Raw genomic sequence first — 24803 nt, 5'->3', positions numbered from 1 at the left:
ACCTCACCACTAGATGCCACTAAATCCTACATACTGGTCCTTTAAATGCAATGATGAAATGTCATGATGAGAAAGAGTGAAAATATTAATGTCATCCTTGATATTTTGTTCATCCCTGGCCTACACCAGAATATCTTCCTTGAGAACTTCCAATTCTGCAGTGACATAACTAAACATGAAACACACAAGGTTACTTTTTTTAATATTAAGATCACAGCAGAATATGTGGCAGCTGCAATTATTCAGGTTTATTTTTTTTCTAAACTCAGCCATTACTGTTGTCAGAGTCTGCTGCTGACATTTCCTTCTCTCACATACTGCCCCCTTTGTTTATGCACTTAATTATATCTTGTGGACGCATAGTATCATGAAGACAACCCCAAGATATGAGGGGAGGCATGCAACAAACATCTAGTCCACCCGGTCCTATATCAGCACTCTAATGTGGCCCTCTATTTAGTGATCAATTGATGTCTGGCATGTTGAAGTGAGGTATGAATACGATATCTTTATTCATGCTTTGAAAGGTCAATAACGTGTGAAGTAGTCTTAACGTGCAACATCACTACTGGAATGGTTATAAGGTGCACAAGGAGCAGTCACTGAAACTACTACTCAGAGAGCAAATGTGATTTGAACAAACATTTAGTTGTAAACACTAATTATATTTTTAAGTCGAAACAACTAAGTGTTTTATTGTGTTGTGTTAGCATTTTTGGGGTTTGGGTTGTTTGTTTTTTTACAGAAATGGAGCTTTCTGTTGCAGTAGAGTGTGTTGACCAGCAGAGGCCCTCCTTGACTGCCACAGTGAAGCAACATCTATGTTGTCAAGGTACTTTAAGCTTCATTACACTGCTTGTAGGCGGTTAGTCTATGTGGAAATTTCCACTCCAGCCACACTGGACCAAAGGCCATGAAGATGTTTGAAAGTCAACAAAATGAAATATTAAAGAGACTCCAACGCTGCAATTTTTCAGCTCTGGTTTGTTTTTAGCATAAGCAGAAGGGAAAGAGGGTTAAATCAATGAATTTAAAGTATGGGTAATGAAATAGAGCAGTTTCGAGCAGCAGTTCTTTTGACACTGACTAATCCATGAAATGCAGCAAAATCTTTTCATACATTTCCTATTTGTTGCCATAAACTGAATGTGAAGTCAAATGATTCCAGATAAAGAACTTTACACTGATATTATTATTATTATTATTATTATTATTATTATGTTGTTGTATATTAAAAACAATTAGTCAAACCATTTTGAATGTCAGTTGAAACAAGGAATTTATGTAATACTTAAAGAGAACGAGAATGCTGAAAAGATAAGATGGATGCTGCAGTGTTGGGGAGCGTCAAGGTTTTCTCTTCATAAACAGCAGTTTCAAGGTTTCGCTTAGAGGCATTTTTCTCCCCTTCAACCTATTCACCACTCCGTGTGTGTGTTTGTGTGTGTATAACTGTGAAAAAGATAGAGAAGCAGAATGAGTAAGTTCTATGTGTCTATGTAGTGTGTGTCTGTAAGAGATAAAGAAGGCGAAGTGTCTGTTTGTATTGTCATTTCGAAAGAAAGCTTTCCATGCACGGTGTACAGCATGTCTGTATGTGTATTTCTGAGACAGTATGACATCAATTTTTATTTTTGTTTATGTGCATGTATGAGGCCGAAACACATGATTATAAGGCAAACCTACCAATCCCTCTTTAATCAAGCAATGCACAGGATTATTTCTGGTTTTTATCACCATCAATTCCTTCGAGGTCAGTGCCATAGCCCAGGGGTTGCCATGGAAACCACTCATTTTCATGAGCGTTCTCATTTAAAAAGTAATTTCTGGGGGTTTTTTTCGGCCCCTGAAACCTTAGTAGGCTTAAAAACTCTTCAAACTCTGATAGCAAGGTTTGATAGAACTGTCAGGAAAACCCACTGATATGAACTGATGCTCTGGGACATTAATAACCCCATTATAATGCCTAGTTAAATGAATGCTCGTCTGCCCTGTTAGCATTAATTTATCTATCCCATTCAGTGAGATGCAAGGCAAACAAAGATGTTTATTATTTAAAAAAAAGGGGAGCTAATCTTTGCTGACACAGTATTAGAATAAAACTCAAAGCTTGTATCTCTTTTTTCTTCAATATTATATAATCTGTCACCTTTAGGGACTAGAGGAAACATTAACAACACTCCTGATAAACAAGTTATGGACCTCAACCTCATCCACTGTATGTAGATGGAGAGGGTGCTGGGAGATATTTTGTTCTAAAAGCAGGGTTAGTATGGTGGAAGTATGGAAGTAGGGACAGGTTCTGCACTCAATCTCGTGTTATTTCTAAATAACTGTAATCAAGTGCAAATTAGCAATTGAATACAGGGTCTAAAGGAGGAATCACTTGTTTGACTTAATTACAGTGGCCATAAATTACAGAAAAAAAGCAAAGTGTATCGGTCATCAGAGGACATTACATTGTTTCATTATAGATACTTCACTGAATATCACTTCAATATGTTTCTAGCGGGTTTAACCTTTGATTTCCAGTGTTCAGAACAGAAGCGTTGCACTGCTGCAACACATGGCTGCACAGCAGAGGTGGGAACACCTAAAGGTATGTAGTAGTAAGCAAACAGACCGCCCACTGTCTGCTTGCTCCAGCTCGACGCCTACTGCTACTACTATTATTATTAGTCATATTTCTAGTATTACTATTGTTGTTATTGATGTTATTGATGTTGCTGTGCTTCTCTGTGTCTCTCTCTCCCCTTCCCTATTTCTCTCTCAACCCAGTCGGTCAAGGTCGACGGGCGCCCACCTAGAGCCCGGTTCTGCTCAAGGTTTCTTCCTGTTAAAGGGGAGTTTTTCCTTGCCGCCGTCGCCAAGTGCTCATGGGGGGAAATGTTGGGTCTCTGTAAAGAGTGCAGTCTAGACCTGCTTTATGTGAAAAGTGTCCTGAGATAACTTTTGTTGTGATTTGGTTTTATATAAATATAATTGACTTAACTTGACTTAACAATATTGTATACTTTGGCCTTGATGTCAGTTGTAAGTACAATGTGCATTGTGGTTGTGGCCTGACTATGATAATATTCACTGTTTAGTTTCATAAGAGCTTTGGCATAAGAAGCAGAGCACAAGAGAGATGGAATGAACTGAGTGACAACAAAAGAGAAATTAAAGGTCAAATATTCACAAACTGTATATACAGTATGTCAGACTGTTGCAATAATCTTGACTGATTGATTATAAGTCCTAATGTATTTTCTGTTAGTTGCAGGGAAATGTCCACCATGTTGGACAATAAAGTTTTGTTTGTAGTTGGGTTTTTTATCGCCCTAAAGTAGTAAGTAAGAGCTCAATATGGGAGAACATCCTATCCTATCTAATTAAGACAGATGATTTATCAAAAAGAAGAGTGAAAAAGATATAAATCAAAATTGAACCTTCTAGCACACTTTGTCATCTTTCATCAGTAATTTCATTTAAAAACATTGAAGTGAATATTTCACTTCCTCTTGCTACCAAACGGAGGCAGCCATGAGCACCTTTAACTGCAACTATATAAAAACTGTCTTGGACTTTTAAGCGAAGGAAGTTGCATGAGCAATAAGAAAAGTCAATCTACCTTTTTTTTTACATTTGAATATTTTATTAGATAAACAAAAATAGTTTTTTTTTTTTTTTACAATTCAAACAAGGAAGTACACTGAAAAGAGAACACCTGGTAAAAGATGGAGCCACTTAAAACGGCAAAAAACTACATGCAGAGAAACTCAACTCAAGGTGATATCAAAGAAACCCTGAATTTTATTATCACCTGCCATGACGTAGAATTGAATAGATCGGGCTTTCCTCTGTGAATATAAACCATGACGGGTTATTTGGCCGGTACACATCAACACTGCCGCATGACTCACACTGTCATGGAGCTAAACAGTAGTTAAATACCTAACTGTTACTTAAAGAGCTTTGGCAGCTGAAGCAAATGATCTGTTACATCGAGGAGTGCACTTTCTGTCACTTTCTACAGACTGAACCATAAAAATATAAATCAGTGGAACAAACTCAACAACTGCATAAGCAGAAACAGAGAAAGCAAGCGGTTTTCAGTATCACCGGAAACATTAACACAAGATGATATATTATAATTAAAATAAATTGTCTTTACATTTAAAAAAAAAAGAAAAGAGAAAAGAAATTGGCATCACCCTTTAAACAGAGCATTTTTATATCTAGCCATAATCAAATACAGTTTTATTCCACAATGGATATCCATCATTTAAAAAAACAAAACTGACGCTTGCATTAACAGTAAAGCACAGCTGATATTCTTTGAGCTATGAGTCATTTTAAGATGTTGTTTTTTATAAAATTGTGGTTTTCATGAGAAAGGAAAATGTTTTTAGCATTTCGGACGACTTATTAATAGGTAACATTTGCTGACGTTTTTGTAGAATATATACGATTGAGGAGTGAAACTCTTCAAGTAAAGGTCTAATGATGTTTACATGGATACTTTGGTACTTAATGTGCTTTGACTAAAGAGCGGTTTTGCTCTGTCATTTCAAATATTAGAATCTTCTGAGTTCATTCATGAAAAAATATTCTTATATTCAATAACTTTCGCTAAACAGCTTCTGATTCAGCCTCTCTACCTTTGACTGAAACATATTCTGAAGTCTTGCGCATAAAAAGCCAAACTTAAGAAGGTTTTTAAACTTGAAATCATGATTGTTCACTCGTGTTTCTTAAAAACCCTTTTTTTGACCAAACCAATAAACTTCTATACAAGCTAAAAAAACAAGTTGATGAAATCCAGGAAATCACTTCATTGACAAAATGCAACTCTTGAAAGAATTTCTCCTTAATTGTGTTTTCGCATGAAGGAATGCATGAAACGACCAAAAAAAAAAAAAAAAAACAGAAGCAGAAATGACACAAATGACATTATCAGGTAAACACGGTTGAGTTAGCTTGTTGCAGCTGGTGGTGGATCTGCGTAGCTTTGTGTGCACCCGCGTCTGACCTCAGAGAGACTTGCTGGTAGTGAGACCTGGCTGACGCACCAATGGTTTTTTTTTTCGTAATCTCTGTACTTAAGCGGTACATCTTCAGGAAGCACCTGTATTTCCTCTTCCTGTTCCTCTTCTTCAGCTGGCTCTCATTGGCTGGCTTTGCCCGTGCACAACAGCAACAGCAAGCATAGTGTGTACGACACTTTTGAGTCTTCACATGCAAAGAGCACAAGATAAGAACAAGAGCGAAACTGGCAAGCTCAAGCGATTCGAATTCCCTGGGACACTTCTGAATTCGGCATAAACCAGGCCTGAGTGAGCAGAGAAACAAAGACAGTCAAAGCAGTTTTTGTTCCAGAGTCTTTTCTTTTTTTGTTTTGCTGTAGCAGTTTGTAAACGGCTCTGTCTTCAGCCCGTGACCACAAATAGCCGCCACTACTCGGCTTTGTGGCAATAAATGTCCTTCAGTGCTTTCAGCTCTTCAATCAGGGTCTTGTTTTGGTTTTCCAACACGGCCACGCGGTTTTCCAGACATTTGACGTACTCTTTCTTTTTCCTGCGGCATTCACGAGCTGCCTCCCTGGAGAGGAAAAGAGGAGGAAAATGTGTTTGAGTCTCTAGATGAAAATGTAATTTAGACTCCAGACAAAATGCAAGCTGTGCACAATCCGAGAGAGCTAACAGATGTTTGTTTTTTTAAGGCCAACAAGTTCAGGTTTTATTTGTGAACTGTTTCCACATTTATCTCCATTGTCTCCCACACTACCATTTATTGACCTGATGAGACATTTGTCACATCTTGTAGAGCAGTACACTGCGGCTTGAACATGTGTTTCCAACTTTACTAAACCCCAGATGAGTCTATTCATATCAGTACATTTATTAAAAATGTAAAAGATATATAGTATTAACCCTGTAAAATAACACCGTTTAAGGTGATTAGCAGTCTAAATACTATTACGTGTGATGACATCTCAGTGACTGCATTTTTTTTTTATTATGCAATTGACATAAGCTTATTTTCAACCCAGAAATAGTAACATATTTTAGCAATCCTACTACGATAATCCCTTTAAAAATGTAGATTATGCGCTTTACATACATGTTTAGGAACTTATAGGGGTTAGTAGTGGCAAATATCTCCTAGTCCCACCGCTCCTACCTGTTTTTCATCAGCCGCACTTCTCTCTTGCGGGTGATCTCTTCGGCGTGCTGCGATGACGGGCTCTGCATGGAGCCCGGTGACGCGGCCATCACGATGCTCTGAGCCAGGCCCGAGTTGGGTGACCTCAGCTGGTAGGCGGGTATGTCTCCAGTGGCAGCTATAGGGAAAAGAGATAACTATTAAGGCTCCGGGTGCGGTAACTGTCTAAACATTTTTCATTACATTTGTTGCCCTGATTTTTCCTTTAAAAAGGGGTCTTCTCCTGTCCCCCCCTTTTTCAGGGAGTCGGCTACAGTCGCCCTTCTGGATACGCTGTATCTACCAAATTATTCTGATTTCTCAAGTTTTGTAACTTTCAAACACAATCACATGATGTTTATTGACATGTTCCTCTAAAAAATACAGGAAAGACACATGTATTTCATCAGAGGATGTCAGAAAGCAACTACAGCCAAAAGTGCTTATCCGCTCTGCTTCCTGCCTCGAGAGGTGAATTTCCTCTGACCATGACAATCCTCGTTCAACAGGTATTTGTTCTTAAATGACCCGACCTGTTGTTGAAAATCAGCTTTTTTTAAATGCTCTTTTTGTCACATTTGTGTCCCTCTCGGGGAATATTATTGTGCAAGAACACAACACAAAGGCACAGACAAAAATATGTTGATTATTTCACACCTCACACAGCTTTTTACTGGACAACACACAAGAAAAGTTAATTTAAGGATAGATTCATGGTTTTTTTTTAAAGTGTATCTTAATATAGTGGCATAAAAACAGCCTTTTAAGATATAACTTATGCTGTAGTTCCTCTAATGACCACTAGATTCTAGCAAGAAAACCCCAACACACACACACACACACACACACACTTCTCTATTGAAATGAAAGTGGATTTGCAGTTTAAGTCTCAAATACAGCACAGTAGACATCAGTAGTATTTATTTTTGGACTTGTGTTTACACATTAGTTATTTGTGCTCTTGAATTAATAAAAAAATGTGCAAACAAACAAAGTGATTACTGCTTTTGAATGACTTAATTTTGTACACATGAATTAGTAATCTGTGCTCTCAGAATAGTGTCAAGTAGCTGTAACCATAGGAACTGCAGTTAGCGGTTTTTGTAGCAACCCAGAGTGTTACTGACAGGTTAGCAGCTGTGTTTTGATGATGCAGTGCAAAAACAAACAATTAAAGTTGTAAAAGGTGGCAAATCTAATTAAAAATTAGCCTTTTGTTTTCATTTTAAATGGCTGTAAATGGACATAGTGTAGGTTTAGCCTGTTAAGAAATCCCTTAAACATGATGCACATGTATTATCAGTTCAAGAGAACTAATTAAGAAATACTCTGTGTGCACAAATTAGTTTATTCCCCCTCCAGACTTGCTGTAGGTAACTTCACACATGTTTGTGAGGTGAAGTTGATGAAAAACCACTTTGTGCTGCTGATAACTGGCACTTTATTCTATTTTTCAGCAAACTGATTCTGGAAAAAAACAGCAACAGGCAGCTTTCTGGATGTGGTTAATGTGCTGTTTGAGTTGAGTCATATAATTGATGAGTCAACCGTTAACTGCTCTGCCTGCTGTCTCGCACCATTTCAGTTTTCACTTTGTTCCTGAGAAGTTTATATCTCCCTCCCCCCCCCTCCCCCCACCCCTCCCTCCCTCTTCTCTCCAATCCACACAGTCATTCAACAAGAGACACAGCAGGTGTATATGCACAATCACTCACACACACACACACACACACACACACACACACCGACACGCATGCACGCACACACACACACAGAGCTCCCTTTCTCTCACTGTGATAACAGAGTGACTCGGGCTGTGCTGACGTCAGTGTGTGCGTCTCACTCGCCCGTTTTGCATTCTCTCTTCCCTGCCTAGCTTCTGTTCCAGGAAACTGGAGTGACGTCAAACCGACGACTATCTTAACCCCCCGCTGCCACCCGCCCCTTCACTTCTTACCCCCCCCCCCCCCCCCCCACCCCACCCCCCCCACCCCCCCACCCTCACCCCCCCCTCCTTGCCTATCTGCCTGGCAACCACTGGAGTGGCTCAGTGAACGTAGGACTTTGTATATATGCCTGTCTGTCTGTGTGTGTGTCTCTGTGTGTGTGTGTGTCACAGCGGGATACAGACTGACAGGAACAGAGTTGAGCAAACACGCCGAATGCTTGTTGACTAGTTAGATCTCTTCCTCCTCTTTTTTTTTTTTTTTTTCACAGTGCTTTTCCTGTGTTGAAATGGGAAGGACAGCTGTCACCTCTGTGGCATGTTTCCTCCTTACGTTTTATAATGCATAAAGTGTTTTCAACTTCATAAATGTGTTTCTGACTGGAGATTTTCTCTCACAGTTGGGATAAATAAAAAGACTTGCTCTAACAAATATCATCTGCAAATACCACAAAAAAACATAATCTTTTCAACCATCTTATCTGCAGGTGTAACATTAGAAAAAAACTTCAGTCTCAGTGGAAAACATAGCTGACAGCATATTATAAATGCCTACATACATATCTCACTAAACACCAGCAGCAATGAAAAAGAAAAGACTTTTTCTTTTTGCAAATGACATATAAAAATATGTATGAGAGAAACTCTACCTGACTCAGTCTCATCCCCAGTCACAGCCATCTCTTGTTTCCAATAATCCAGCACCACGGTAGAAAAACACCTCAGCTTTTTAAAAAACGCTCCTCTGCTCTTATTCCTTGTTGCTTTTACTAGAACCTCTCTCTCTCTCCTTTTCCTCTCGGCTTTCTCTGCATCAGAGGGGTCACTCGTCAACTTTGCAGCCCGATTACAATTACAGGCATTGACATCACAATGACATCACTCCTGCCCGCTGAAGTCAGTAAAACACCCTGGATTAGAGTCCCTCCCCTCCCCTCCACTCCACTCCCCACCCCCCCCTGCACGGATCAGACGCTGAAGTGGAGAAACACAATGTGAGCCGGGCAGGCAGGCAGGCAGAGCGAGAGGGAGGGAGGGAGGCAGGCAGAGAGGGAGGGAGGGAGGGAAGGAGGGGGAGCTGAAGGGGGGTTGGTAGTGGAGGGGGTGTATTTTTAGCCTTAGTGACGCAACTAGAGAGACGCTCAACAAACAAGAGGATATTGTGTCCCAAGTGGCTGCCGTGCAAACTGTTGAGCACCCTGATTGGAGTTACTTTGTGTGTTTTTGTTTCTTAAAAAAAAAAAAGGGAGGAGGGAGGGATAGAGAAGAACAAAGATAATTGAGGTTTTACATGATCTGTTTTAAAGTTATCACAACATATAAATGGCTGTCCGATACTCATAATGAACAGTGATTTAAGCATGCAAGACTGTACTGTATTTTCTGTTTTAACTCATTTGATTCATGGGACTTTACTGGGAAAATCCTCTGCCACATAGAAAGTGATGCATTTTACATTTCCAGTAACAACAACAGCTGTGTCTTTAGAATAAGAGGGGAATTAACGGGATAGTTGCAAAAAAAAAAGGATGTGCAGCAAATAACTAAATGAAAACTGACACTGAAGCTTCAACCGCATGTTGTTAATGAGTCACAGTCAAATCTAATAAAAGGTACAATTATATAATGAAGGTAAAATGAATTATTGCTCCTTTGATGTTGTTATTATGAGATTCAGAAAAGGTCACATTTTAATTTCTGGCACATTTCAACAAAAGCTGGTTTCTGAGGTTTTGACAGTAATTATCATCTTTCAGAGGTGAATAATTGTTAAGATGTGAGTAATGATAAATGTATGTGCTTCTCAGGAGGACTTGGTTCAGATGTTAGCTTTATTATCCTTATCTGGTTGTAAATACTTGGCAAACACGCAAGACAAAAAATGAAACACTACATTTATGACTTATCAAACATATTGTTAATATGGCTTTGTTCAATTTATTGGCCACAAAACAAAAAACTCAAAGACTTTCCGAGGGAAATTCCAGGTATTAGATCAAGTTTATTTTATTTTTACTCTAGTTTCACTATTTGCCTGACTGAAGCATATTTAACATTGCTGCCGGTGGTTTTCCGCTGCATTCCGTGTCCGCAATTTTTAATGCATTATTCCTGCATTCCAAGTAGCCAGTGGATTCCATTCATTTTGTTACCACGCGAAAATACTGAAAATTTCCAGGTTATGTAATCTATCATAATGAATGTTCTTGTTGAATTATTTTCAACAAGTTACTTCCTGGTTGCTTCCTTTGGCTGTGATACGGTGTGTTAATGAACTAGTGGAAAAGTCCAATAAACACCACCTCCAATAATAAGTTGTTTTGACGGAAACTCAAACACAGAGGAAAGGATGATGTGGGTTTGACCCCCCCCTTCTTCTCCCTCACCGACTTAATTAGCTTAATCATCTGTAGAGCATAGTACGGTGTTCATAAAGTAAACATATGCTGAGAACATACTGCCTCTTTAAATTGCTGACTGTAATATTTTACTGCCTTGTCTTCCTGGTCTCTCAGGTACTTCCACTCTGCTCAGACGTTTCCTAGTTCCCACCCGCTTCTGAGACCTGCCAGTTAAAGGATGGGTGTATACGACATGAGAAAGTCTGAGAGCAGACGAGGCTATTGGCAGCTGATAACCAAACATATGAGAAAGAAAACAAAGAGTTTTCACGGAGACACGGCAGAGCGTGGAATGTGTTGCTGTTCGATATGTGAAGGATTCAGTGACTATTCCCTCTGGGCATAGCTGCTGCATGAGCTGTATTAAAAGCTTCTGGGAGGAGGAGGAGGAGGAGGGTCAAAAAAAAAAAAAAGCACCCACAGCTGCCCTCAGGACAAACAGACCTTCACACCGAGGCCTGTCCTGGTGAAAAACACCTTGTAAACAGATTTAGTAGAGGAGCTGGAGATGACTGGACTCCAAGCTGCTCCTGCTGATCGCTGCAGATGTGGCCTGTGATGTCTGCACTGGGAGAAAAAAACTGAAAGCCCTCATGTCTTGCCTGCTGTGTAAGGCATCTTACTGTGAGCAGCACCTCCAGCCTCATTATCTATACCCTACATCTGAAAAACACAAATTTGTCAACCTTTCAAAAGAAGTACATCTGTTCTCGTCATAACAAGGTAAAAAAAAAAAAAAGAAGCTGTTATCTCTGTTCCATGGAAGAACATAACGGTCACAACACTTGGCAATAGAAAGGACTGAGAGACAGAGAGGGGTGAGTTAGAAAAATATCCAGCATAGAGAATCCAGGACAGAGAGAAAGATGTGAAGGTGCTTCAACAGGAAGTGGAGGCTCTCGATCTCTCTGCTGATAAAGCAGTGGATGACAGAGAAGGTCATTACTGAGCTGGTTTGTATGATTTGAGAAAAGAAGCTCTGATGTGAAGCAGCAGCAGATCAGATACCAGCAGAAGGAGCTTGCTGATCTGAGGCGGAAAGACACCGAACTAGAGCAGCTCTCACGCACACAGCGGATGACACCTATTTTCTACAGAGGAAGTGTTCACTCTCCTGTCTCAATAATTCCACAGACTCACCTACCGCCAATGTTTGTCCTCTGCGGTACTTTGCAGACGTGACGGCGGTTTAATGAGCGACGGCCAAAGGTCTCTGGGACAGTGACTGACGTAGATGTTTTATTGATACCTCCACAGACCAGGACGTGAATTCTTACAGTATTTACAGTACATACACACATCTGTCATTATCTAAAGGGAACAGAAAGGCAACACTGATGGAAAAAACACAACTTTACCCATGCGACCTGGAAATCTTTATATCTCTATAAAGTAAACAAGGAAACTTTCAAACTCAGACGACTGACATTGACAGCGTTGACACCTGCGCTTTCAGAATGATTAGGTGCTGGTGCAAAACTATCGCAATAGCGGGTCATAAGTTCAACGTTGCACTTTTACAGAATGAATCGATTCTAATATTTTAAGTGATGTGTCATGTTTAATATGTTCACATTTCAAATTTTGAATATACTTTTTCATATTACATTGCACTGAATATGCTGACAAATGTTTCCACCTGAGAGTGAAACTGCATAATTGTAAAATGATTTGAATTTCAAATGTTCTTCAGTACTGCTGATATGGACACAATGTGGCTCTTAACACTCAAGAGTGTTGGGTGTATCAATCATATACATTTTCCTTTTCATAATCCCACATGTTTTCTAGGCCTTCATCACATAACTTCAACTGGGGATTAACATGTTAAATATGATTTACACAGATTGTCATCGCAGCCTTAGTTTATGCTATATTACTGTAGACAGATGTCAAAAATATGTGACGTACCTGGGAAAATTATTTATTAGGGATATACAGAGAGCCCAGTATTTGTATTTGTATCTGTATTTGTTGAGGCAGCAACATTATTTGTATTTGTATTCAAATAAAATAAAAAAAAAAACATGTTTTTGTTTTTAGTACACTTCTAATTTTAGGATATTAAAGTGTTCTTCTATTAACTGTTGTGAGAGGGAGGGGTCCCACACCCCACTTAAACCCCACTTTCCCAGACCGTGTACATCTGTGCCGACCACTCAGCTAAACCTCAGCACCCCCAGACAGAGAGATCTGCAGCTATTTATACACACATGACACAGAGACAGACAGCGATGTAACCTTGCTACATTACAAGTCCCAACCTGCATTGCTCTTATATGACATAGTTTTTTTTCTCTTGAAAACACATATTTATAAAAATATTTGTACAAAATAAATATTCATAAAAACCACTTTTGTGCTTCAGTTCCACTCCCATTATTTATGTATTAAAGTGCTGTATATAAATGGTAAATGGTAAATGGACTGTACTTGAATAGCGCCTTTCTAGTCTTCCGACCACTCAAAGCGCTTTTACACTATGAATCACATTCACCCATTCACACACATTCATACAGGGGCTACCATGCAAGGTCCCAACCTGCCCATCAGAGGAAATCTAATCATTCACACACATTCTCACACTGAGCAATTCGGGGTTAAGTAGCTTGACATGCGAACTAGAGGAGCCGGGAATCGAACCGATTACTGGACGACCTGCTCTACCTCCTGAGCCACAGCTCATATAGTATACTATACACATATAGTATACTGTTTTAATCGCAATTTCTATAGCTAAAAATACCTTAAAATGTCCATAATTTCACCAGGAAGTTGCACTCTACCTTGGATGAGCACCTGTCCTCCCTGGATGTAGAACTGCTGAGGCGAGTCTCCGGGTTGAGCCGCACACTGTAGGATGGTGGCTCCAGGCTGCGGGGTGGCGGAGTTGGCTACAGTCAGGGTCTGTCCCCCCTGAAGGGCTTCAGCTCCAGGGCTGGTCAGCTGGATGGCTCTCCCCTGGGTGATCGCAACTGTGTGGGGGTCAAAGTACAGTTAGAACTAGGCTGCAGTCTAAATGAAACTGGGGGTATTTAGGGTTTTGGAAACAGAAGTTATATTATTTTTCCTCATTATGGGATGACTGGCAGGGGAAGCTCTTTAAAAGGATTGGCTGGACATGAAACTCTCCTAATAATCAGTACAAACAATGAGACGGAGTGTTGGGAAACATCAGGTTCACTGATAAAAAGTCAAAGGTACAGGACTGTGTACATAAAAATGTGAGGGGGAGAGGTCAACTGCTACTCCGAAGATCCATTACCGGTCATAAAATTATGTGCCTGTGCGGCTCATTTTCAACAAATGCAGCAACCGTGGTGCAGTGTTTCATTCCTAACTGGAATTAGAGAGCATTGCTACAGCCCTATATCACTCTTCTGGCTGGCTTCCTCACCATATCAATAACCGCTAAGGCTCATGGGAACAGTCGTATTTAAAGCCAAACTGAAGTGACAAGAAAAGATGTGAATCTCAGAAACCAAACTGAAATGTTTATAACCGATGGCTATAACATAAACCTCTAGTATTGTTAAGAGCCTTCCTGTGTTGCTATACTGAACACTGAAAACATCTATGTATAGGCTACCCTGTTTCAGAAAATGAAATATTTACAGGAAGTGCAAGGAAACTGATTTTGCACAAATGTCGTCACACTCGAAAAGGCAGGATAAACTCCTCTGTCGGATGAGCTGAGTAAACATGGGTTCAGTCTCAGCTAACATGCTCGTTCACGAGTGTACTGACTATATTGTCCCGAGCTGGTCTGGTAGATGGAGGTCGGCTCTGACGCTGAGGCCTTGCCGGAGATCGACGCGTCCTCATCTACTTTCTCTTCATCGATTTTAGGAACCGCCGGCGAATCCGATGAAAGCTCATTGAGGATTTTTCTGCAGGAAAAAAAAAAGAAGAATTGCAGTAAGTGATTACACTCAGGCTCGACACTTGACCCAACACGTGCGGTTTATCTCGCTCTTGTTTACTGTTGACGTCTTCTCACCGATAAGACGGACGCCTGGAGAGGATCTCTCGTCTCTTCTGTGTGTCTGTGACCGACTCGCCTTCCTCCAGCTCTTCTGCGGTCGCGATCTGCAGAAAACAGAAACGGTGTTTGAAAATGTGCGACAGAGCTGTTCTTTTTTTTTTAAATTATTTGGCGACATCTTTGGTGTTAAATGTTAATATTGAGGGGGTGTTGCTTTGCGTACACAGACGTTTGTGAGAGAGGCTGGCCTCGATGCGATATGACGACATGTCAAAGATAACGATGATGTCAAGGGAAGAATTTGAAGAGCGTTTTATTTTAATCTTTCCACCCGTCACACGTCTCAACAGACTCTTTAAAGAGTTCTTTTTACTATATAATTATTCATGAATGTGTGAACTACGTTCTCATGCATAATTTTATTCCAGCATGAATAAACAGGTTTACAATTTGTCACCCACAACTGTATTGTTGGAATAATAAACAAACACCAAATCATAAATTTGGACCTGCTAATGTGTCATCAATCAGCAAGCTTTTATGACTCACACTGGTGCATAATGGTCGTGTGTTAACAACACAAAGGATGGTTTGGCCCTTTTAGAGGACAATGTCTGTGCCAGATAAAGGACAAGTCTATTTATTGATGATTATGAGAGTAGACAATTTCACAGATTAATGTGAGAGAAAAGACTGCATATGTATATATTTCTGCTGCCGTGCATGCAGCTTTTACTCTTGAATGTTTACAGTGTTTCGTGCATCTTGCTCCAGGTGCTCAAAACATCAGTGATGATAGTTTAGATAATCTTGCTCCATCAAAACTGTGCCACATAACATATTTATTTCTATAACAATGTAATTATTACTGTAAAAGCTCAGCCAATACCGCAGTGAAGTCAGAGTTGTTCTAGATGAAACGCATTGATAAGGAGTACAGAGTCATTTGGAATCAGTTAACAAAACCACTTTGAGGTGTGCTTCTGCTCCGTTTCACTCTGCAGCTTTTGATGCTCATAGAAAGGTACGTCTCATGAAACGATCAAGCGGTTTGCAAAGAAAATCTGCTGCAACATGTTAACTGATAAAAATTTGTGGGGAGAATGATTCCACTTCCCATCGCCAAACTCTTTAGTTGAAGTGACGAAGGTTCTGAAACATCATCAAATATCCGGTGAAACGTCGCGTTATGGTTTTTTTGGCCACTGTCGCACGTCTAAACTTCGTAGATGATTGTTATCTGACGTGTCTACGGTTTGCGAAACTGTCGTCCTGCCCGGGCACAACAACCACCACAACAACAACAACGACAACAACAACAACAACATCAACTGAATGTGAAGGTTAGACTGATGAGCTTAAACCTCAGCTTCTGCCGCTCACATCAATCCTATTAACAGATGCACTGCATTAGACCACAAGAGTAATTCCTACACATGGCAGCGAAATCCTCATTCACTAACACGCCACCTCTGACATCATAACCCACATATTATCCTGCAACGTGCATCATGTGCACTTTTTAGTTATATTCACAACAGGTTTAAGGTTTTTAGTTTTAGACTCAAGGATTGGACTCGACTTGCTCTGAGAGACTTGAGAATTGACTGATTCTGATATTTCCATTTATGCAGCCTGTGGTGGAAATATGATGCCGTTATGAAATATCTTACACACCAACCTGTTCTCAGTTTTGGAAAAAAAAAAAGCCGAGCTTAATAAGAGTCAGGCTGGAGGCCGGCAGATGTTCTCACCTCGACGGTTTGAACTTGCGGTGACTGTATGACGGAGGTCTGAGGAGCTTGAATGACACCTTGGACTTGCAAGGTCTGACCGTCAGACAGCTGGACAACTGTTACACCCGGAGACTCCGCTGCCACCGAAACCTGCCGACACACAAATAAAGACAAGTAGATTTTTGTCACAATTACTGGCAAGGATGGTGCCGTTTCAGAATGTGGTTTACTTCAGTTTTTGGTGAAAACAGGAATTGAAAATTGCAGTAAGACTTTCTCTAGGAAATGATTTTTTTTTTTTTTGTTCTTGTGAATCTGAGCTGTGAAATGTTTTTTTTTCCTGGAGAGTGAAATCTAATGTCCTCTCTTTTTTTTTTTCCAACAAGGCCTGAAAGTGTTGTTTCTCCTCAGCTACCCGCAGCAACGGCGAGGCGTCCTTGTGTTCAGAGACGACCTCCCGATCAACTCTGCTGACACAGATAAAGCACGCCCCGTGAACATTCTGTCCGAGCGCTGAAGTGACACTCACCGTCAGTTTAAATCACTCTGGATAAGATGCTCAGTAGCAAAATGAAAGTTTAATGAGATGTGTGTGTGTGTGTGTGTGTGTGGGTGTGTGTGTGTACCTGCGTGGGAGCTACAGGAGATGAACTGACTTCATTGTTGTTCTCCTCTCCGTCTGTCATCGAGTCGTTCAAACTGCTGTCCAGCTGAGACGATACTGTAGTATCCATAGTCAGTCACCTAGACGGAACAGACAAGCAGATTAATAATACTACTACAGAGGCTGAAAGGCATGTCTTTGTTTTTCATTCTCCAAAACCATTATCTAGAGATCACATGCAAATTATCTAACTTTCATGTCATTTCAAACCTGTTTTTCACAGCGTTTATCGGAGCCAGAATCTGCTTTGTAATCAAATTTTTCCTAATCACAGATACATAATTAACCTGCATATACTCGCAATTAACTTTGATTTTCTTTATTTTTCTGACCTCCTAATGACCTTAAATTTCTTCACTCGTTGTGTTTTAATGAAAACTTCTTTTTTTTGGATCACTTAGAAGCATAGCAGTGGCTGTTCAGTACAATTCAGTGCAAGTTAAGTTGCCAGAAAACAAAAAAAGCAGAAGACTGATCACAGTTTTAACTGCACTCTAAAAAACTTGCATAGTAATTTTATAAAAGTTGCACTCTCAGGTTTAGCTGTCTACTTTTATTTTGAAAAGACTGAACCGATACAGGTGAAATAAAACTGTGTTTACAATGAACATACTTCACATTCAGTATCCTTTCATTGGTCCTGATTTATCTGCCAGTTTGCGTGTGAGTCACAAAGATCTGTCTGACAGTCTCTGTGGAGTGTGACTGTTTATCCAGCTAGTGACAAAATCGTATTACATAACATCAGTTTCTCTCTCTCTCGGTGTGTGTGTGTGTGTGTGTGTGGGTGCCACAGGCAGGGTGGAGCTGGGAGAGTGAATCCTAGGCATGTTTTCACACTTGAGGACGAAGACTGTTTCTACATTCTTGTTGGCAAAAGAGGGAACAAAGTAACAAGAGAGAAGAGTTGTTGAAGTCTGGTTAAAACCGGATAAAGGATGGCCGGATCGTAATATGTGGGCCTTAAGATACTGGCTCAATTCAGAAACAATGAAAGTTAATAACACTATTGAATTTGAAAAACTGAGTGTTACAAAGAGCTGATTAGAATCAGCGTCACATCTCATGTACAGCCAAGGGCCTTGTTTAACAAGGATTTTGTTCCACCTCCGTCTGAATATAATGTTTATATTGAAAGAGTGAAACTTCTGACTTGAATGTGCTCTAATATGATATAAAGTCAATGCAATAAAATGCTGTGAGCCCCAGAAATAACCAGATTTCAGTTTTTAGAGGAATTGCACACAAAATACACTGACTTTCAATTGGTGAAAGTGACCCAAAGTACTGATTAGAGTTGCAACCATTAGTCAATTAATGAAGAAAATGATTCGTCAACTATTTTGATAATCGATTAATCGTTTTGAGGGTTTGTTTGTTTGGTTTTTTTTAAAATGCTTTCATTCCAGATTCTTACGTGTTAAAATATATTCTGGTTTCTTTAGTCTTCTATGATAATAAACTGAACCTCTCTGGGATGTGGACTGTTGGTCGAGAAAAAACGAGACATTTGTGGTTGTATCTCAGTGATTTAGGAAACCGTGATTTACACTGTTCTCTCTGACGCTTTCTGACAACAAGTGATCAATTAAACCAGAAAATAATCAACAGATGAATCAATATTGACAAATAATTGCTAGTTGCAGCCCTTGTGGACTTTGAATTATGAAGTTGAAGAATTTACTCAAAAAATTTCCATGAAATCAAAAGTGACTTCCTGTTTCTTAGTAACACAAAGTGAAAATGAAGCACGCTAGAACTTCCTTAATATGACTTATTTACACGTTTTTATTTGACAGTGTGTAGTTTCAATAACATGATTTAGATATTAAGACGTTAGTGGTTCTCAAACTTTTTCATGTCAAGGACCCCCCCCCAGACTCACACAAATTAGACCACAGACCCCCATCTGTTAAGATTTTGTCCCAGGGTCCCCCATCTGATAAGATATTTGCTTTTAGATATTTTATTCCAGAAAGTGTATGAAACCAATGACATGTACTCATAAATTCTGTCACTGTATTACTTATGGATGATATTATAATGAAAGGAAATGATTCCCTTTTTGCTGGGGACCCCCTGGAACCCCATCAAGGTAACCTAGGAGGGTCCCCTCACCCCACTTCGAGAACCACTGCTTTAAAACAATGAAGGTATTAGACTTCTTTTTTTCCCCAAGTATGACATATTTGCAATATTTTATGTTGAAGTAACATTTGCCCGACTTCCGACCTCGTCCTCACTCCGTTACACTTGACGCGGCTCTGTAAACTATAACAGAGGAACTCAGCTGAGCTGTCACACAACATCTTTTTTTTTTTACTCCATGTTGTTCGGGCTAATTCATCAGCCTGGTCGTAGCCGTGTTTGCATATTTCCCTTCGTCTCTGCCCGACTGGCGCTGAGCAAAAAAATGTGACAGCTTTGCTATGACTTACCGAAGTTTTACGTAGTCTGACTCGTCACTAATTACAGGGTGGGTGGACGGCCTGTGCCTTCGCTCACGTAGTCTCCACGTCAGCGCTGATGATGCTGTGCCGAAAATGTCGACCGACGAGTCAGTTTAACGTCGAAGATTGTTTAGGTGGAGCGAGAGGACTTACTCCTGCCTACTTCCGCGTTCGCTTTGCACGGAGTGAACAACCAGCAGCTAAAATGTTATGTTGAGTATTTTAAAAGGGCAATTAAAGAAGATGTCATTGTTCTGTAGTGCAAATTATTACTGTAAATAGAAATTTACTAATATTTGTGGCTTTGTGGCGTATTTATGATCTAATAGACCATTCTGTGTTGGACCAATTACATTTTTACATTACATGCATTGAGTGGGACTAAATAAAGTCCAGCTCACATGAAAAATGTGTGGTTTAGTGAGAATAAAGAGATATAAATAAAATATATTTTATCTTGCAGTGAGAAATCCAAAAGCTGAAATGAACTTGAATCAAATTTTTATAATGTACCATTAGATTGAGGGCAGGGACATTTCTAATGTAGAAACAGAGTAATTAAAATTTAACCCACAAGAAATCAATTAAATGAGCAATAAGGTAAATTAGATTGTCAGTGTTATTAATCTAGCAAATTTCAATCCACTGTTTTCCGTATTTTACAATGTTATGTCATATCTTTACAGAGTAGCTATATGTTGCCACCTACTGGCTGTTGAAAGCGCAGACCTGCAACTGCATTTGAGCTCGTGTTACTTTTCATTTCAGATCATTTGTACATGACTTTTTCAATAAAAAAAAACATTATTAGTGAGTCTAATAGTACAATAAGCTTAAACTTCGATGGCACTGACATCATATAGAGGCAAGGTAAGGTTTATTTGGGTAGTACATTTCAACAGTAAGGCAATTCAAAGTGCTTCACATAGAGTATAAAAGGCATCAAGTTCATAAAAACCACCTGACCTTGATCAGAGAAGAAATCTTTTTTCCAATTCCACAAGCATATTTATATGCTATAATTTATCAAAAAGCATTGGCACTATATCAGAAATATTAAACCACAAGTGTTTGTGGTGGTGCCTGCACCTGCACAATGTTTTAACACTAGTAAGAGCAACGTGTTTCATTCAGCACGTCATCAACACTTGGTCTATACTTTGAAATGATGTCTTGGTTGGTAACAAACTGATTTCACATAACAAAATTCCAGGATTTTACCCCTGAGGAAGGGAATTTTGACATTACAAGAGTTTAAAGTCTTTTATTGTGGTAAAGAGGTGTCTATATACTGTATTTAGATGTTTCTATATTTAGTTAGAGAGAGTTAGCATGGAAGGTTTGCTTCATCTAGACTTTTATCAGCAAACCTCCAAATACAGATCCATGGGGCCTTTAAGTTGTGATGGTATAAAAGTCTTTGTTTATAGGACTACATCTCAAACTTCTGTGCTTTTCTAATGTCGTGCCTTCTGTGTATCACTTCAATCTGATATAAAGGTGTACACAGTACTGTGGGTGCACTGTATTTGTTCTGTGCTCTCTGAATTCCTTTATTTAGATCTGACTCTGACTGACCCCGGAGACACCATCTGTCCCTCTGTGTACCAGGAGAGGTCGTCCTGTTCAAACACTGCCCCTGCTGTTATCAAAGAGCACTGCTCTGCATGGCCCAGTCCCTCCCTTAATCTCTAGCAGAGTGACAGTGAGGTACATAATTCCTCAAAACCAAAATTGAATAAATTGTATTTAGAGTATTGCATGTATGACATTTTGGTAGCAAAAATGTTTCTCAAATACTCTCTGCCTATTTATTTCCCTGCCATTTGTTATATTGTATCTTATGCATGAATTGTGCTTTAATAAATAATTTGTCACTTGTATTTCTAACATACTTTATTCCTCATTGCATGTTCACATGTTATATAATCCTTTGCTATTGTATTTCTATTCGTTCATTTTTTTACTCTAATTATTCAACTGCAGAGTAACATTTTAATAACACAGTAAAACATTTTATTATCCTTAATTTCATAAGACTCTGCATATGTCACCATTTTCCAAAAAGCTGAGCCATATTACATCAGATATTCTGGTGTGTATCCCCCTTGCCCCAATGTTCCTCCTCCTCCTCCTCCTCCTCCTCCTCCTCCTCCCTATCCTCCTCCATCTCCTTGGCATGTCCTGTAGTCAGAGGATGGAGGCTCCAGATGGTCAAGTACCAGCAGCAGAAGGGGGACCCTGGGGGGCACAAAGGCCTGACAGCAGGGAGCCAAATATGACCCGGGCCAGACAGCTATTTAGCACAAAATTAGCCTGGGATGAACGCGTAACACAATGACATGCTGTTAATACCATCAAAGAGGTATTTGGGAATTTATTGTGGCCTTTGCAGCTTAACTGGCCAAATTCGTAAAACTTCACAGCCCAGGCAAGTAGAGGTGTAAGATATCGCAGATGTACAGTACAGCAACGCATTTTCAGTTTTTATTGCTTACATAAAATTAGAAAAACATTATAATTAAAGGGGTCAGCTTGAGGCAATTAATATAATGATTTGGCGGCTGTATTTCTGTCAGTCAGACTTCCAAGATGACTTCTAACATGTCTGCAGTAAAGTCTGCAGTCTTAGATCATGCAGAAGGTTCCAGATAATGTGCCTGAGGGCATAATGAGGGGTTGTAGGCTGGTGTCCCCTCAGGGATCTTGGCTCAGATGGCCGATTTTTTTTGTGTGTGTGTGTGTTATCTGAGGTAGTCCTCGACCCGAAAACATCCACACAAATAACTCAACCGAAATGCACCTGAACCGGATCTCCTTTGCTTTTTTAAATGTCAGCTGATTATATGATGGATTTGCATCCAAACTGCAACATATCTACATCTGGAAAATGCTTTTATTTGATAAAGTGCACAAAAAAACAAAGAATACTCGATCTATCTATTTGGGTTCTCATTCAGGCATGATCCTGTAAATTAATTTCATAATGTTAATTCATAATAGATAGCATTATATACAGCTTAACTTCACTGTTTATGGTTACACTGACAAATAATCTTTTTTTAAAAATTATTTTCCACTCTTTGAGGGAAGATTATGTTAACTGAAATTTGAAAATACAGAATAAAAGGTTCAAAGCTTTGTGAGAGCAGTAACTGTCCACTTTGCACCACAAGAGGTCACTAGTGATTCAAATATGATGCACTGTCAGACACAAACATCATATCTGACAGGGGTACATTTATATTTACGTGTTAGTTATTTAACTAGTGATCAGGATTTATGTGAGCAGTGGTTCTTAGTCTGCAAACAAACAAAGAGGTTTTTATTCTCTGTGCTCAGGGAGCTCATAAGATTTGTTAATTTCTTGACTTGTACATTTACTACATCTGACTAACTACATTTGTTCAGACTGATATTGTCTACGCTTTTTATGTAATAATGTAAATGGTTGTTTGTATTTTTTTTTTAATTTTGTTACTGCTATATCTGGTCATCCAAAAATGGGAAGGTGTGTATTCAGGCCTGCTTACGCACTCCACAGTGATATACAAGAATATCACTGGGAGTAAGCGAGTGTTTCCTTTTTTAAATTCATTTTGGCAACACTGTTGTATCAGAGAGCATGTTGAAGACAGACATGGAAAATATGAGAGATAAGGGAAGCACGGGGACTCATTATAAAGGTCAGACATGAAATGAACACATTCAGGTATCATCATCAGGTATGTCATCCACATCACCTGCATTAAAACTGAAAATAGCATAAAAGAATGCATTAAATCTTTAATGCATTTTAAATGTGTCCAAAAACACCTAATACAAGCCTCAAATGCTCTTTTTTTGGAGGAAAAAAAACCCTGAAATGTATTATTTAATATCACTAAATAATCTATTAAATCCTAGAACATGTTTTATTATGTATTATTTAAAGTATTATTAAAAGTTTTGTATTGTCTGTGAATTGGTGGACTTCAACTGTGTCTTCGAAAGACCTTAAATTATACTGGAAACACACACACAAGCTAAAAAAATCTTGTTTACATCAGTGGCATTTGTTTTCTCAATCCCTGAGGAATTCATAAATGATCCGCAACAACATATAAGCCTGCAGTGATTTAGTACCACATGAATCTTTTACTCGCCCTGTGCGGCTTATGTTTCTTTTCCGAGCCCTTCTACACCACCACAAGGTAGTTTTGACCTTTTCCCTCTTACTGTTGCTTGCACGGTTGGCGTAGAAAAGGAAGCACATTCAACTAACCACTTCTGTACCGGAACATTAGATAAATATCTGAAATGTGAAGTCTATTGTGTTGCTACAGCTATATCCTATGTATTATCTGTCATTGTGCCAGTGTGTGTGATTACATGTTTCCTCTCTGTGTTACTTTCAGTTAAAAAGCACGAATGAACAAGTGCTCATATTCTGCAAAACTGAGGCTGTTTAACCCGTCGTGACGGCTGCTGAGGCTGCGGTTGGTGGCCTGCGAGCGCTCCAGCTGCGTTAAGAGTTAAAATAGTCTCTCAGCTGCATGCTGGCACGAGATGGTGGAGTGATTCCATTCGATCAGTGCTCATATAAACCACACACACACACCTTCCACATACTTGAAATTCAGTGGCTCTTCTATTTTTTCTTGTTCTGTCCACACTGTAAAAGGTGTCTTTTCTCGTCATCATCTCACTGTTAAAATCTTGTAACCGGCTCAGGTGAATGTCTTGTTTTTACAGTGATCTGGTCCCTCTGGTGCAGACGTGTTCAGTCCATCCATGTGGTCCATGTGCTGGGGGCAGCTGTCCCTAAAAACTCCCCGGACGGATATGGAAGGCTTTTCATTTAAGGGTTTGGTTCAGTTTCAGACCTGGGCGGGACAGTAAACTGAAATAGTAAAGGAGCAGGTGCATTTTAACATGCAATGATGTGTCATTAAATGCAGTAATAAAATATATATATCATTGCCTGGCAAAAAGGAAATCTCGGCCTATGGAGAGGACACACACACACACACACACACACACACACACACACACACACACACACACATATTTATATAGCTGTATCATTGCTGTTGTGAAAACCTTAATTACTTGTAAAGTCATTCCCTATTAGCAAATCTAATCTCTGCTTAACCCTAATTCTTACTTTAAATCTAAACTCAAGTCCTAATCTTAAACCAGTTCTGTTATGAAAGTGACTCACTTTGCAGAATTTTACTCAACTTTCTTTCTGTTGTGAGGACATATTTATCTGCTAGATGTGTTTCTAATTACTGTATTGATTGTATTATTATATTACCAACAGTTGTCTTCTGTTTAAGTGCAGCGTCGCTTCCCTGCGCGCCAAACAATGCCCATCCTGACCACAGCGGGGGGACAGACTGCATCTGTGGCTTTCCCTGCTCCACTGATAGCTTCAAGTACGCCTCGTAAAA

At 39.5% G+C, this 24803-nt stretch overlaps 1 protein-coding gene across 3 annotated transcripts; it reads right to left on the bottom strand.

Moving 5' to 3' along the window:
* Positions 1 to 3766: 3766 nt before the first annotated feature.
* Positions 3767 to 23998, bottom strand: LOC137194600 (cAMP-responsive element modulator-like). 3 transcript variants are annotated; one of them, XM_067606653.1, is made up of 8 exons: positions 23980 to 23998; positions 16881 to 16998; positions 16273 to 16404; positions 14534 to 14622; positions 14281 to 14423; positions 13320 to 13508; positions 6166 to 6325; positions 3767 to 5583 (listed from the first exon to the last, which is right to left on the bottom strand). In XM_067606653.1, the coding sequence occupies exons 2-8, from the start codon at positions 16986 to 16988 to the stop codon at positions 5439 to 5441; spliced, it is 966 nt and encodes a 321-aa protein (XP_067462754.1). In that variant the 5' UTR covers positions 16989 to 16998; positions 23980 to 23998; the 3' UTR covers positions 3767 to 5438. The 3 variants fall into 3 exon arrangements, with proteins under 3 accessions (XP_067462754.1, XP_067462753.1, XP_067462755.1); XM_067606652.1 differs by lacking the exon at positions 23980 to 23998 and adding an exon at positions 19357 to 19489; XM_067606654.1 differs by lacking the exons at positions 13320 to 13508; positions 14281 to 14423; positions 14534 to 14622; ... (1 more) ...; positions 16881 to 16998; positions 23980 to 23998 and adding an exon at positions 8782 to 9051.
* Between the last annotated feature and the right edge of the window lie 805 nt (positions 23999 to 24803).

This window comes from Thunnus thynnus, chromosome 12 (genome assembly GCF_963924715.1).
Source record: "Thunnus thynnus chromosome 12, fThuThy2.1, whole genome shotgun sequence".
NCBI lineage: Eukaryota > Metazoa > Chordata > Actinopteri > Scombriformes > Scombridae > Thunnus > Thunnus thynnus.
The sequence above is the reverse complement of the archived record's forward strand: the minus strand, read 5'-3'. Positions and strand labels throughout refer to the sequence as shown.

Bases quoted from the DNA above. Each gene is read 5' to 3' on its own strand.
- LOC137194600 (XM_067606653.1), bottom strand. From the start codon at position 16,988: ATGGATACTACAGTATCGTCTCAGCTGGACAGCAGTTTGAACGACTCG. The intron at 16,405-16,880 runs GTACACACACAC...GTGTGTCGGCAG, and splicing joins CTCCTGTAGCTCCCACGCAG to GTTTCGGTGGCAGCGGAGTC. The intron at 13,509-14,280 runs GTCAGTACACTC...ACCCCCACACAG, and splicing joins GACCAGCTCGGGACAATATA to TTGCGATCACCCAGGGGAGA.